At 39.2% G+C, this 16892-nt stretch overlaps 1 protein-coding gene across 4 annotated transcripts in view; it reads right to left on the reverse strand.

Annotated features, from left to right (window-relative positions):
- Sap47 (Synapse-associated protein 47kD) overlaps nt 1-16892 on the reverse strand; it is a 159520-nt gene that overhangs the window by 8579 nt on the left and 134049 nt on the right. For 3 of the 4 annotated variants that reach the window (XM_076447702.1, XM_076447699.1, XM_076447700.1), the window contains 3 exons: nt 15392-15531; nt 14553-14683; nt 8164-8334 (listed from right to left, as the gene is read on the reverse strand). In XM_076447702.1, the coding sequence (XP_076303817.1) occupies nt 8164-8334; nt 14553-14683; nt 15392-15531 (442 nt within the window). Of the gene's footprint in view, nt 1-559; nt 4153-8163; nt 8335-14552; nt 14684-15391; nt 15532-16892 lie in introns of those variants that run through there. The other variant, XM_076447701.1, reaches the window with a different exon arrangement.

Raw genomic sequence — 16892 nt, forward strand, 5'->3', positions numbered from 1 at the left:
GTGTCCCTGTTTCTTCGCATCGATCTCGCGACGCACGCGTCTTCTCCGTGTTCCCGGTGTGTGAGAGTTTAATCGTGTCTTGGTGTTAGTGTCAGCTTGGACGAAGCAGGAAGGGCAGGGGACAAAAACTCAAACCACACAAGGACGGAGAACCGAGAAAAGTGGGTTGAAGTTGAAATGGAATCAGAGTGGGGAAAAAAGAGACTCGACCGGGGTTAAACTCGCGACGCTTTTCTCTCCGGCTCTAATCTATTCCCGTGCCGCGTCGTCGGCTCCCGAAAGTTTGGAACTGACTGTACCACGCGACAAGCTTGATTTTTTTTTTGTTTAATGGTAAGAAATTGATTCTCGAGCGATTTTGAACGTGCATTTAACACTTCGCAGACGGGATCGAAACGAGAAAAATCGTCTGAATCGAGGAGAGAAAATATCGTTTCACAGGCAAAATATTCTTAGTAATTCAGGTGTAGCGGTTTCGTCTGGAACTCTTTTTCTGTCGTTTTCCTTTTTCCGTTTGCCTTTCGCACACGATTACATAATTCCCCTCTGTACATCCCCATCTTTTCTTTTTGTTTTTTATTTTGTTTATTTTTTTATGCCCCCCATTTCGACGCCTATTTGTTTTCTTTTTTTGTATTTTTCGTTTTAGTTGGTTTTTTTATGTCCGGGGTGTAAGCAAAGGCGGAAATACTAAGCGACAAAAAAGTCCCGTCGGCGAATGGTCAAATACACAATGACATGTACATATTTGTATTATCATCGGGTGCTATAACCATTTCCAAACTTTCGAATTAAACTTCGCAGATTCTCAGATATCAGGTATGAACCGTGACTTCAGCGTCGGAAGCAACCCTGTCCGAGGGATTCTCATCCGAAGTCTCGGCCTGCTATCTCCAACTCCCAGTGTAACAATCGACGCCGAGATAAGCCGGATCGATCGATCGAAGCCGTCGGAGGAGGTGAAACCGTGCAGCCTGGGAACGCGATTTAAGTAATTGCGTCTTGGGGAGGAATTACGTGAAAGGCAAGCATGTCCGAGCATCGACCGGGATCAAAAAATCTAGCTTCGCGAATCCTGAGCTGTCCGAAACCTGAACGTTTCTCCCGTCGTCGACGGCGCGAGCGAATTATTTTCGCGTGTCGACCCGCAACTCCGCTCCCACCCCCGCACGGCGGAAACGCGATTCCTTTTTTCCTTCCCTACCAGTAGCTTGGCAGAGTGACACTCGTTCTTTCTCTTTTGCTCGCCCAATGCCACCCCCGCATATCGATTCGTCTTTACATGCGCTCTCCATGTCGAGTCGACGTTCGATAGCCTCGCGAACGCCTATCAAGGTTCCAGTGTTGCTCTCTTTATATATCCTTCTCTCTCGTTCTCTCTCGTTCCAACCCCATTATTAGTTTGTTGTATTCCAGTGAATGCCAGACTTTGATTACGAGTCGATGAATGGAACTTGGAAACACGGGGGTTACTGCTCGCGTGCTAAAATCAACGAGCCGGGCGCGGCGCGGTGGTCTGTAGCCCGCGGGCATCGTTTATTGCAACACAACAGAGTTGCTCGAAAATTATTCACAGGTCGAAGAACTAGCTTATTTTTGAACTGCTTGGCAACTCTCGCGCAAAGGTAGTTTCAGAATTTAATCATCGTTTTTCACGGAATCTGTTCCCGCAGTCCAATTACGTTCTCTTAACGTCAGTTTTGAAATGCAATTGCTCACTTTTCGCCGTAACGTTGCGCCTCGGGCGAATAATTATGACGGCGCCAGTTGCCAATGGCAATTCCGCAGTACGTGGGCAAATGCAGATATTCTCTCAATTTCGAAAGAAATTATTTGATCATCGAGATAAGTATTCTCTTCGACTCGTGTTTTTGGAAACGAAGTGTTATTTACAAAATAACGAGACGTTGGGTAGAATCATAAAACTCGACGATTCTTTGGAAAGCAATGCAGAGCTTTTTAGGGCAACAAAATCTCGATTATGTAATCTGTTGTATCTTATTTATCCCAGGAATATTCAAGCCGAAGACAATTCCATAAAACATTTTCCACTTCGTCCGCAAAAACGTTTCCCTCTGTTGTTTTATTATGTTTCCCATCGTTTGCCCGGTTATCTTTCATTCGTTTATATTTTTCTCTGAATTTGCATCGAATGCACCGGTGCATGTGCAATGTGCATGTGCATGTTCGTACGTAAGCCGCTTGAGCGTCCGTCCAAACGGAAAACGCGGCTCCGCGTCAACTAATTCCAGATGTCAAGCTCATTTACGCCATTAAAACGTTCCCGTGTTCTACACCTCCTACCCCCTTCCACCTCTCCCCTCTCCGGAGCCGTGCGATTCCGATATTTCCCCCTTCTCTCTAGCTCTCTCTGGATCTTCGATCGTTTACGTCGTTCGTTCGGGTGGACGAGCATGTAAACGGCGAACACCTCGTTTTTAATCCATGGAGTAACTTGTATTTTGTGTATTTTGAAATCGGAAGGAAATCACTACGAGGACTACACCCACGAGAGACGAGACGAAATTACACCTCGATCCCACTTATTGTTTAAATTCTTGTTCATGTATTCTTGTTGTTGTTCTCTTTTTTGTTAAAACACGTATTGTCATTCAACGAATTTTGTTAATTTATTTACTCGCAGTTTTTTTTGTCGTTTTTTATCTCTATTTCTCTTAATTTGTTTACGTAACGCCTAGTAGATCTCTCTTTTTCTCGTTCTCTCTCTCTCTTTTTTTCTCTCTGTCTATATCAATTGTTATCTCTCTCTGCATCGAAAAATGTACCTGGGTGGAGAGCCTTTGTCAAAGGTACTTCCAAATATGATTTGTCTACCTTCTCTTCCCTTTTGTTCTCGAAAATTTGTTTGGCTTTCCGCTTTCTCTCTCACGCTGTCTTTCTGATTCTTCCTCTCTTTATCACGATATTAGTTCGAAGTAATATTTACTTATTTGTTTTCTCTTTTATCTTTTTTTTTTTGTTCTCTTTTAATTTCTTAGTGTTCCTTAACAGTTTACAACACGGAGAGAATCGACAAGAGACAATAGTAATGAAGACAGACAGACGACAGACAAACGGACAGACATCCAGACATTTAGCCGAGTTTTATCTCGTCTTTGTTGCTCGAGTTTTACTAAAGGAAAATTGCCTTCTTCCTCATGCACACGTCACGCACGCGCTCTTGTCTCGCACTCGCTCGAAATTATTTTGTCTCATGCTCTCTGTTTTTTATCTTTCTCTCTCGCTCTCTCCCACTCACGCACACACTTTCACGCTCTCTGCTTCTTCTCTATCTCTTTCTTTCCTACTACCACCACCTCGTCCCTCCACTACTCGCGTTTTGCGCCTAGCGCTATCGGTTTACGCTTTTTTATCGCTTTTATCACGTTTCAAATCCGACGTAAGTACACCTAACACGCCGTTTCCTATCGCGGAAACCCTTCCTCTCTCTCTCCCTCCTTCTGTTTTTTTTTTGTTGTTGTTGTATTTGGAACCCATTTAAACACCACCGAAAAAGTTATGACAGTTATTTCTTGTTTTCTTGTTACTTGCTTTATATTATCATATATATGCTTTTTTTTTTTTTTTGTTGACTTTTATCACGGAAAATCGATCGCGTAACCGGATCGATGTACACACTGACAACGACAACAAACACGTCGATAACATCGATATTTAGCGAACAAAGTGTGGAAAAGATCGCCACTACCCCTGGATAGATGGATCGATGTCGTCGGTTACCGCGAGATCGCGTCGACGTCAGGGACGAGTAATTTTCGACAAAAATATACGGACAGTAAAACCGATCGAAAGTAAACAACGAAACACGAGCGAGATCGAAATCGAAAGACTCAACGGAGCGGCGCGTTGCCGTTCGTTCGGGTCGATTCGAGCAAAGGGATTTGTTAGTCGATCGCGCACGGAAGCGAGAAAAATCATTACGGAAAAGATGAGACAAAAGACGGGAACTGAAAAAAAACAGAAAAGACAATCGAGAGGGGAGAGGGTTCGAGGGGATCGTGGACGAGAACCGAGAAATCAACGTCGGTTTTCGAGACGGGGAAAGAAGCATGTCGTATTATTTTTTTTTTCTGAGGGGTGTGCTTTGGATTATGCTTTTTTTTTATCTGGGAGACTCTCCTCTTCTTTAGGCTGTTGACAAAAATAGAACGAAAAAGCGGTCGTTTAGTCACACAATTAAGGCAATTAAGATTGTTAGACAACGGGGAGATAAAGGGTTCGAAACATTTAACTAGGTAGCTACAACGGTTCAGCGACGTTGTCAAGTATTAAAAACAGAGAAGGTGTCGGGGGTGGTTGCATGGTGAACGGGAAGGTGTTGGTACCATAAGAGCGACGGTCTTCTACAGAGAAGCACACTGAGACGGGAAATTGGAGAAGCTGCTCGAGAAACAGGGGGTTAGACACAGACACTACGGTGACACAGACACTAAAACGTTGCGTGAAAAAATAGATGGAACATCGAGATCGAGTGTCACGTTAATTTACGTGTATACTCACGAGGGGATGTTTGCTTGGACACCGTGTCTTGCGCATGGATCACTCGATCCTGTGAACTGCCATTTTCTTTCTCTATTCGCTTACGCTGTTTAGCGGGTTAAATCGTTTTCTCCACGCAATAAATTTTTTAATCGAAGTAGTTTAGGTTGCTGCGTTATTCGACAAATTTATCTGCCTCAACTTGCTAACTCTCGTTTGGGTCAAATTAGTACCATGTCATTAACGTTCCTAATGTGTTTAGAAGGACTACAAAGTGGCTTTAGTCCGCAATATTTCAGACAAAACTGGAATGGTTTCGAAGTAGACAAAATTTAATATGACCAACTGTTTTGTAAGTGGATGTACGTTGAAAACTTTTTATTTGGCATAAACAAAAGTCTACATATCAAGATCAAATTTGTAAATAGAAATCTGTTTCACATTAGTCGATCTACAGTGGGTGTAAAAAGTATTCGTACGCCCTTTAAAATAGAATAACTTTTTTATAATTGTACCAAACGACCTGTTCTTTTTGTAATCAATTAGAAGCATTGGTTTACGAAATGATATGCAAAAAGGATTTTCCAAAAATGATAATTTACTAGGTTACATGCAACAATAAAAACGTTATTTTTTAAAACTTTTTTGTTTGGGCCCTTAATGAAAATTGATAATATATGTTTTGTAGATCTATAGTAGTTACACACATGCTGAAAATTTCATAAAAATCGATTAATATTCTCAAGAGCTACAAGTGGTTAAAAATGGTGAAAATCGTAGTTTTACACGACTTTTGATCAGTTTCTGCTTAAAATCCACAGAATCGTACATCTTTCGATGCGTGTTGTTTTTTTCTGCGTCAAATTTTCAGTATGCGTATAACTAACATAGATCTACAAAACATACATTATAAATTTTCATTAAGGGCCCAAACAAAAAAGTTTTAAAAAATACCGTTTTTATTTTTGCATGTAACCTAGTAAATTATAATTTTTGGAAAATCCTTTCTGCATATCATTTCGTAAACCAATGCTTCTAATTGATTATACAAAATCAGGTCGTTTGGTACAATTATAAAAATGTTATTCTGTTTTAAAGGGGGCAATTCGTTATTCTGTATCAGAAGTATTAACCTGTTCATATAAAGAAGCCATTAGTTCAGAAGATATTTTAACTCCCACTATGCAAAATGGGAAAATCTGAATGGCTAAAATTGTTCACGTAATAATAACACGGGTAAATATAGTTAAAGACGAAATCTACGTGGTTAGAAACCGGGCCACAGTACTTTATACAATCTTTTTCACACAATTACAAGCTAAAATCATAAAATTACAAAATGTACGATTCGTACTTACGCACCCACTTACAAAAGACCTAATCAGGTAAAGTTATGGCAACACCTCGCAACCATTCAATTCTTTTCTAAAACATTTTTCAGTTACTTCGTTCGCTCAATCTGCCATGCAGAAAATGGAATTTCTGACTGACGATGTAAAAAGATTGTCAAACTGCGATTTCATTAAAATGTTTTTTTTTCCTTTCAAAGTGAAATTCACGTCGGAGGCACGTTGACAAAAAATTTCAGTTCTAGCGGCAACCTACACACGCTATCCACATTTTTTCAATTTCAATATAAATTTCATAGTCCGGTTACCAAAATTGAATATTCATTATATCTGGCAGCGAATAGAGACAGAAAGGACGCGTTCCTCTCCGAACGTATTTCTTGCTCAACAAAATTTCGTTGGTGGTCGTAACGGAACAATGCGCGAACATCTCTCCGAGCTTATCGGTGGTTTATCAAGGTGTGTAATATAAAAAAAGAAGAAAATTTCGAAAAACGTGCACACCTATTCTTCGGGGTTATCGATCGGGAATACTGCACAGTTCGCATCCGTGGATCACCGGAACTTCGTGGCACAAATCCTCGTATTTTATTTGCGCTTGGATCTCCATTAAATGTCAACCAGTCTCGATTATTACTTATGAAAAGTTACAGATAATGTATTGTCATATTTTTCTTCGTGCAATTTACTAAGAAATGGAGTTACTTACACTGATGAGCTCTTTTATCTTTTTTTTTATGGATGTGGTCAAAAAAATGCAATTACGCACACCCCAGAAGGGGGTAGTGTGGCGCTCACGTGACAGATGGCCGGTCACGAGCTCCTTTATCTGTTTGTTCTCAAGAACAGGAATTAGAAACTGTTTACAAGACTATAAGTGATCACTAGACAGCGGAGCATTTTTTACCTAATTTGCAACAACGGAGTGAAACACGAATTTATTTTCGTTGTTAATATGTTTAATAGGTTGAAAATAATATGACAGTATTTTGAAATTCTTCTAATGTTTTTACCAATTCAAATGACACCTACTCATTTTTGTCATAAATGCATAAAAATCCGCTGTCTAGTGATCACATACGAATTCTGTTTATATTTGCTTCATTTTAAACAATTTTTTAATTACTAGACTGCGGATCTTTATGCAAAATAAAAAATGTTCGTATTGATTGCAGGACACAGGAGCCAAATAAAAATTGTATTCTTGTTTTAATTATCCTATGAAGCTGATACTAACACCTTGATGTACTTAAATATTTTTTGCATGTCCACTGCTTTAAATTGTACGTACCCATTTTTATCATAAATATATAAAATCCGCAGTCTAGTAATTACATACAATTCCTGTCTTGGAATCAGTGTCACAAGATTCCTACACTTCGTTCATCAAGCGTGTATAATTATAGACTCACCAGAGAAGCTCTCCAACTATTACTATGACTTAATAATGAGCCTTTGCCAGAATGTACCTCTTTTTCAGGACGATAACCTCTATCGGGGATTGAGAATATTAACAATTAACAGCTAAGCGCGTATTATATTCGCAACATTCCTGGACACGGTTCTACGGTATTATTTCCACTAATTTTTCCATGACAAATAACGAGTCTGACAAAACAATGTGCCAAGAGTAGTGTCAACGTGTGGGACAATTTTCATATTAACATGAGAAAATTAGTGTTGATAACACAGTTATAGTTCACTCGTCAAGTGGCGAATATTAACCCTAAAAATTTCCAAAAGATCAAACTGCGACATCGGTCTTATGACGTTAGATAATCCACCAAATGCTTCAATCAATAGTAAATTCATTTTACATTTCACTCGTTCTGTTTGTTTAGAAGATAAAGTATTTTTGTGTTAAAAGAGTTCCAGTTTATTTTTATTGCGTACTAAAAATCGCAATAAAAATGAATCTGACTGACAATGGCGCCTGAGGTGTAAAGGCAAATTTAAGTATAATTTGGTAGAACGTAGGGGTCAGTGGGTGTCAAAGTGTTCGCCATAGTGAAGCTGACACGTCGTATCTACTACCTTCGAAACTATTAGACTGAGTATTGACGTTTACGGCCCGGTAGCAGAATCTGTCAAAAGCTCATTAAGAAGTCGGCGCGGCGGCGCATGGCCAGGTTGTCCAATATTGGTCCAACTTTATCAGGATTCGCGCGTTGAATTTCGATTCTATTGCGGTTTGCTAAAACAGTGGAATCGCGCAGATAAAATTGAGGAACGGTGCCACGAGTGTCCCGGCGTTTCCCTGTTCTGCGCAGTCGTCCATCGCAAGCAAGGTTAACGACGACCAACGATCACTAACCTTTGGGCGGCTGCATCCCCAACTTTCTCATGCCTTCTCGGACCTCTTCGAGGTCCGTGTCGGAGACCCTCATGCTATCAGACACGAATTCGTGGCCTGGCGAATCTGCCAGCGCGTTGTTACTGCTGTCCGTCACGGTTCCGCTGGTTTCCTGGCCAGTGGTCACTTGAACTGTGCGCAAGACAACACTCACGGCTAAACTAGAAGGGTCTGGGAACTTCCTAACGCTATACACGAAGCCGGCTAACGGCTTTCTAGCGTCGCTTTTCTGTTAGTTTCGTACTTTCGATTTCTTTTTTTGCTCGTTTTGCAACGCGGTTAGCCGTTCTTTGTGTTCACGCGCGGTCGTCTGTGTTTCTGACGTATATAGTTATGTATGTACAAGAACCCGCAGCACTTCCGTTTGCGAATGATAAAAATAAACAGAGCGATTACCATTTTACCTCCACCGCTATTGTTCAATATTTGCCTTTTTAATATTTAGTCTTCGGCTGGCAGTCAAACCGGTACAATCGACGAGACAATAGCCTCTATTGTTATAAATAATAGCGCGAGGCTGGGCATACACAAAACGAATCGTTTAACTCGATTCCATTGGATCATTCTGTTGTTGAAATATTTTTTGTGCCTAACTATTTCACAATCTTTTTACGAGATGTTAGACGGAAGAAATGATTTTTTTTTTGTAATATTATTATAATGAAAAACAAGAGCAATTTTTAAACAATAGTAATTTTTTCGAAGATTTCCTTCTATTCCACAATCTTGCACAAATGCATGAAGATCCAGTTGAACGAATGTGGTGATTCAATGTACACGAAACGTACTGGTGTTTCACGCTTTGTTCGATAATTTCCACATTCAATAACAGAGTGATCCTTTCAGATGCTTCGCGCCAGCCAGGAACTTCTCCGAAAAGAGTAGTTCTCGCGTTCATTTGATTACCGCTCGCGGCGACTAACTTATTTAATTTGAAACGCGAAACATTATCAAGCCGTCAAAGTCCACGGTCTCATTCAACTTGGAGCAAGTATTTGTAGAAGTGCAGCGGGTTGTCGAGTTCGAGTTGCCGATGAACGGAAATGCAAGGGATGAGTTTGCTGGTCGGAGACTGTTGACGGAATGGTAGAAAGTCTCTTAGGGAAGGCAGTCACAAGTATTATATTTCCGAACTTCTACTATCCCTGGCAAATTCGATCAAACAATTCAAGAATCATTGTAATTATATTTATCTTTTCAATGTGGAAAATATTCCCATTAACCTCCACACCCTCGTTAAAAATAATTGCACGAAAGAGTCCAAGATAATATTTCACCCTTGTTTTACGCTTTAAATCAGCGGATTTGTTTCATTTATAACATTACATTTGAAGAAATATTATGGGTATATTTTACAATTAATCACCCAGACAGCAAACGACGTCTTAAAAACGTCTCTAGTTTAAAGTTTAGGTCTGCAATTGTTATGTTTTATGTCAATTCCACATGCGTTCCTCTAATAAAGCTAGGTTTAACTTTAAACTCGTTTTTGTCAAGATCTATTTTTACTCTTCCCTTCTTTTAATTTCATTAATAATTATAGACCTTTAAGACTTCTTACGGACGTCTTAAAGATATCCCGAATGTCCTACGAACGTCTTCTGAACGTCTTTAAGACATCAAACAGACGTCTTAAAAACGTACCGTTTTCTAACGGGACATTCGGGACATCTTTAAGACGGCTGAATGTCCAACTGCAGGTGTATTAAAGATGTCTTTGTGCTATCTGGGCAGATGATTGCGTAAGTTCGTGCCCGATTTGAAAACAAAATTCAATAGTTAAATTTTAAAGAATATAGCGTTATTAATCAATTATACATATAGTCATAGTTCTTGTTTGCAATTAAAAAAGACTGGTGACTATACATAATTGTTTTTACAATCATCTAATACAACAATGGGAGAATTTTGAAGTGCGTTATTATACGCTCAAATAAGTCGTTCAACAATCATACTCGCGATTTTAATCAAATATTTTCTGCCAGGGGGTAGTATAAGCGTGCGTTTCGATGGCTTTCTCGGGAGATTGAATATTATTCATGTTCGTTTCCATTCCTTCTCTTAGAGCGTTTCATCCCCTTCCGGTTCCACGGTCTCCAAACGTAACTATTGTTTTATGTAGAAAGCCAGATGGACTCATCCTTTTCCCAACGTACTGGCGCTAATTTTCTGACCGACCGGTTATCAATATTTCATCGGGAATTATCGTTTTACCCCGAATTGACGTTGCATCTATAATTTGACACATGCGAGGGAATACCGATAGGACTTTAATCAGCCGTGGCCCGATAATTCTGACCACGACACAATGCTCATTTTCATCCGAATAGTATATGTAACCCTTTAACCTTTCTAGAATACAGTGTTGCGGCGTCGTGACCACTTTCACGAGAGGAAATTCGATGAAACGGTGTGCTTGGTAACGTGATTAGACCGTGGATGTTTATGGAAAACGGGCTGAATAAATTTCAATGTTCCAATCGCGGCGGAACTGATTAATCGGTTAGCTAATCTGTAAATGGCTTTCACGTTCAAGTGGATGAAATGATTTTTGGGGAAATTGAACGTGTTATCTTTTTGTCCTATTAGGTTGTTGTGAATGAAATGCTCGATTTTACAATGCTAATTGATCAATAGACTCCGGATGTTTATGCAAAATAAAAAGTTTGTGCATCAATTGCAAGATGCACGAGCTAAATATCAATTTATATTCTTCATTAACAATTTTAATGTGATGAAAATAATATATTAATATTCTTAAAATCTTTTTTAATATCTTTACTGTTTTAAATTGCACTTGTTCATTTTTGTTATAAATGCATAAAATCCGGAGTCTATTCATCATTTCTTTAGAGGAAGTTATGTTCATTTAACGTTGCTGTTAAAAATCAAACCTTTCGTATACAACAACCTAACACAATCTATTTTTATGATTCAACTATGTGAATGCTGTATTTCTCTCTTTGGGAAATATGTATAGCTGCGGTATGAACGGTATTTTTTCCCATGAAAATCATTCTCTACGTTTTAGTGGAAAAGTTTCACTTTCATTGAGGATAGTAGTTGTAATATAAAAGGTGAAATTCGATGGAAATCGTTTTGCTCGGTTTCATCAAAATGGTCTGGTTTTTGTTTGAAAATGTCACGGAGGGGTAATATTTTCTTCTTTTCATTAATTTTCTCGTAAAGAAAAATGTGTAATGGAAGCCACGTGAATGGAACGTTGCGCGTGAAACTGGCAATGGAGGGCTCGAAGATTAGTTACAAGGTTCTGTTTCGAGCTGAAAGCGGTTGTAAGAACCTCAGAAACAAATGGCCTATGAAGCTGCACTTTATCAAAACTTTTTTACTCGATACAATTCGGAACGTTTTTATAACGTTCTGCAATCATCGTGAGTGTTCTATTTGTATATTCCTTTCCAACATATTGTTTAAATATTTTATTGCCACAATTAATATCTTACCAATAGCTGTATAATATTTTACAATACAAAAATTCGAAATCCAAAAAGATTTTAAAACAGATGTACCAGGATTTTCGTTTTTCATTTTAACCAAACTGTCTGTTGATGTATAAAGCATTTTGTGTATCTAAACAATTAACAAAATAAGAACAAAAAACAAAATTATGGTAAGAAACAAGACTAATTCTATTGTATGTGAAATTTTTTATACAGTTTTTGACGTATACCATGAAAATGTATGAGGGACAAATTAGTCGATCTGTTCGGGTGTTCATTTCTTGTTCATTATTAAAGGTAAAGTTAAGTCAGCCGTCTCAAATGACTCAATTGGTCTTGATTTCCCAAATAGGTATGTACACTCAAATATAAAAGGTAGTTCAATGTAGTCCAAAGTCGTGTTAAAACAAAATGTAGTGATGAAAATTTTTGGTCCCTTCAGCGAAAGCTTAATCGCGAATCTCGTATAAACATCCAGAGTCAGTCGTTAACCAAGGTTTAAGGGAGTAGACCCATTTTTCCAGGATTACAAGGATGCGGGATGCGCCTTCTCATTTCTCGATAATGCAATGATGGGGTTTTTTAGTAGTTAAAAGCGCTATATAAAAGATTAATCTAGGCCGTAATCGCCCTCAAAAGCCCTATTTTTACGTTTACGAGGCGTAATTTGCATTATTCGGAAACATGAAGCTGCGCATGTAGCTAGTTTAATAAAGCCGCGATAGCTACATGCTGCCGAATAATGCAAATTACGCCTCGTAAACGTCAAAATAGGACTTTTGAGGACGATTGGGGCTTAGATTAATCTTCTATCCAGCGCTTTCGACAACTAAAAACCCCATTTTTGGATTATCGAGAAATGAGAAGAAGCGAGTCTACCCCCTTATGTTAAGCCAGCCGTCTCAAATCCTTCCGTCGATCTCGATTTCCCAAATAGGTACATACAGTGACTCGGATTCATATTCGGACGCTCTGAAAAAGACGATAACTTTTTTAATATTGCACTGTACGATTTGAACTTTTTTGGAAAGCTAGAGCAATTACTTTGCTACAGGATGTGAAAAATAATTTTTTTAAAGTTGCAATTGATCGGAATTGTAGAAAAAACCATATTTTTTAAATTTTCAATATAGGTCCACATAAAAAGCTTGTAGAATGCAACTTTTAGTATTTTTTCTACAATTCCGATCAATTGCAGTGTTTGAAAAAATTTCATTTCACATCCTGGAGCAAACTAATTGCTCCAGCTTCCCAAAAAAGTTCAAATCGTGTAGTACAATATTAAACAAGTTATCGTCTTTTTTAGAACGTCCGAATATTAATCCGAGTCACTGTATGCACTCGCAAATATGAAAGGTAGTTCAATGTAGTCTGAAATCGTATTAAAAATTTGGCGATGAAAATCTTTGGTCCACTGAGTGAAAGTTTAACCGCGAATCTCGTATAAACATCCAGAGTCAGTCGTTAACCAAGGTTTAACACAGTTTACTTTTGCGCAACACCGCGTGACAAGATATCGCAACAGGCATGTTTTGCAAGACAAATGCGCCAGTACGTTGTTCGCGGCTCGTCCGGCGACAGATGAATCTACTGGTCGCATAAAATTCTGAACTGTGCCATGCAAGGAGGTTTCATCTCGAGGAACGTCGCTGGGACAGATCGTAGATCAGGCGTAAACGGATCACAGCGCTCGTAAACATGACGTTGTTTCAATTCCGTCCCTCTTTCGTTCTCAACGCCCCGTCCTTGTATTCGTTTATCAGCGACGTTCTCGATAGAAACAACGGGTTTTAAGTCAAGCAGCACCGAACTGCAATGCAAACTAGAAGGCAGCGGTTACTGGAGAACAAACGAAAAGGGCGTGTTTACATTGCAACCCTCTGATCGACTCTTTTCAATGTAGTCTCGATGTCGCCATGTCGCGACGACAGACGATACTCAAACATTCTCGATAACTGTCACCCACCCATTCAAACTACACAATGTTCAAGTCTATTGACGTAGAATGTTTTATCCTGCTTGCGACAATGGCGGAATGGAAATAAATGTGCCGGTGATTACGAGAGTGAAGTGAGTAACGTCTTTTGTCTTCGAGATTTGGTGAAGCTTATTTTAGCATGTTTGTTTGAAATTTTAACTTGCACCACATACTTTCATAATCGCAGAATTATAAAAATATATTTAATATATATTTAATAATCTACAGAAGAAATGGTTCTTGCGGAAAATCTAAATTATGATTAAAATTATGATTGACCTTTTTCGTTCATTATGTAAAGAAATGAAAAACCAAAGGTTGTTCTTACCGAGTAAAACGAAATTTTACGACAGACGATGCACACGGCTTTTACCTTTTACACCCGTTATTGCGTTACTTTCTTTTTTACATTAGATAAAGTATGGTCTTTTACGATCAGTAAACTGCTGCATTTTGATGCTTCACTGACAAAATTGGAGTCTAACATTATTGTCTGTAACATCGATCTCGCACAAGTGAAATTTTTATACATATATTTCCGTTCTAACAACCTAGTAAAAAGCAACTTCTAAAATTTTCTCCATGATTCTGACCAATTGCAATTTTTTTAAACAATTTTTTTACGTCAGCTAAGAAACTATCGTTCTAACATCTCGAAAAATGAAACATCCTGTATAAAGGAAGAATGAAATTCAAGCTTCTCCTTTTCTTGCGACATCAGCAAACGAAAAAGGAAGACTCCGTCGAACTTGTCCAAGACGTTGCCCGTTTTAAAAGTGTAACAAAAAATAGATCGCGAGATTTGCGAAAGAGTCGATCAGGGGGCTGGATTATGCATCGGTATAATGCATCGTGCGGATAATACCGTCTAAGCGTGGGAAATTGCGGTTGGTACGAGTAGGAAAGTTTACCTTCAGGTTGGTTCACGGATCCAACCAGGTTCCCGCTGTTTTCTGCTTGGGCCATCGTGTTCAGCTCGTGGCTCTGGCGCAGAACGGATACTCGGTAGAAGTAATTCCGCCAGAAGTTCTCTTCGGATATTCTGCGCGACAGGTAAATTAATTGAGGCGTGAAACATGGCGGCGAGAGCCCGATACGCGGCTTGCGATTTACCGTAATTAGACACCGGTTTGGAAATTGCCAATTAACGCCAGCCACCAAAGCAGACCGATTTAATTTAGGCCGGTAATTAATTGATTCGCAGACGTACGTGGTGGCCAAGTTTTCTCCCTCCGATCGAGAATTGGATACAAATAGACTCCCAGATGGTTCCGGATCATTGAGGTATCAGTATAATCGTCGTTGTCTCCCCACCCCTCCCTTTATTGCTATCGCAGCCAAAGTAAGTTTCCGACTGGCGTTCAATTGTCACCGCTTCTACTTGCATTCCGAATTGCATTCCGATGGAGCGCGTTTTGTTTCCCGCCAATGAAATAGCTACGCGAGAGGTTATCGAGCCGCTTCGAAAGGTAAACTTACAAACCTCTTTCTTTATGCAATTATATGAAAACTAAAATCATTTCAAAACAGTTCCATGGAAGCGTGAGCTTCCTTCACGAAGCGATTGCACTTTCCAAGAGTAACAATTGTATGTTTGTTACTAATTCTTGTTCTGGTACAAACGTCTTAATAAGAATTCTATCCTGTAAAGATTCAAATCGACCCGAACGAATTTCATACGAATTGTTTATTTTATCAAGAAGTTTGTACGTGTTTAGAGGTAGTTAGCGTGACAAAAAATACTACTTACTCCTTGGGCACCAGCTGGTACCTCATAGATTCCAAATTCGGATCAAGTGCGAGGGTGGCTTGCGCCATCGCCAATACTCCTTCGAAGTCCCACGCGAAATCCACACCCTCGGGCGGGGGCCTCAGGAAGTTACTTTTGTCCTGGAAACAATGCTCCCTTGAATTATGCATTCAACTACGTCAACTTCCGTCGCGCGGAGTTCTGAACGCCGACACATGGTTCACCGACAGTCATTGGCCGGTCACGAAACTGACCGGTGTCAGGAAACTACCACCGCTGATAAAAGTCCACGTACAATCTATCAGACCTGTCCAAACTCTACCTTCTATTTCCAAGAATATTTCTGGCAAATGGCCATTGTACATTTCCTCAAAATTTTGTTCGAATTTGTTATGGAACAATTTAGTCAGGCTGCTCTTTACTTTACCGGACTCAAAATTTGTGCCTTTCTCCTATAAATGATGATGTATTTGGTATGTAATCCAGTAGATTTGTACCCTGGGCGGTTGCAGGTCGACGTTTCGATCCTGTAGGATCAATGAGTTCAGGAGTTATGCCAGAACGGACTTTATCCTGAAGGATATGTGGTTTTTAACGTTTTCATGATCAATAATAAACGGTAGATTTACTTCTCCCTAATAATTGAGCTATTTCACCATAGCTTTTGCCACTTAATTCTCAATTTCCTATCAGTGATGCTGGTTTCTGATTTTTTTGTGTACATTATTAATATAACTTTTACAATCTTATTAATACTCGCAGCACTGAACGCGCTGCGTCACATTCAAGGTTTGTTTTGTATTACAAGTTTCATCGTTCGAATACTTTTGTGGCATTCATTTAGCCGATGTTACTACGAAATGTTTTATAAGTATTGTTTATGTTCTCAAAGACACTTTAAATTTAACATGTATAATCCTGATACTTATATGTTACTATAGGAATAGTATTTTATAATTCGTAATATGACTTATATTTTTTAAGCGTGAAACTTTTCATTTCAGAGCGTTCGAATACTTTCGCGACTCACTGTACAGCGTAACGTAAACAACAAAATTCAATTTGACCTTTCGAAGATGTTGAACTTTAAGCTCACTTCAGACGGAAATTCGTGCAACCATTTCGTATCAGGTTAAAAAATGAATGACCGACAATTTATAAAACACAAATCTTTCTATTGAAATTCTCCATGAATGAAACAATTGAATTTATTGTATAAATTCTACCGTGAACGGTTCGAAGGCAACAATACGGGACAAATGGTCTTTGTGACACTTTGTGTGAAAGAAGAACGATTATCGGGACAATACAATCAGCTTGTGCGTGTATAGCAAACATAGTGTATAAAGGATGAACGCAGACTGTGTTGAAATAAAAGCAACGAAGTTCCATCCACCCCGCCAACGTTCCTTCGTCGCATCGCGTCGTGAGAGAACGTCTTCACACGTTTCATCGTTCTCGCGCGTTAATGACGAGAGTAAACGTCGCGTAAATTGTAACA

This window comes from Lasioglossum baleicum, chromosome 3, assembly GCF_051020765.1.
Source record: "Lasioglossum baleicum chromosome 3, iyLasBale1, whole genome shotgun sequence".
Taxonomy (NCBI): domain Eukaryota; kingdom Metazoa; phylum Arthropoda; class Insecta; order Hymenoptera; family Halictidae; genus Lasioglossum; species Lasioglossum baleicum.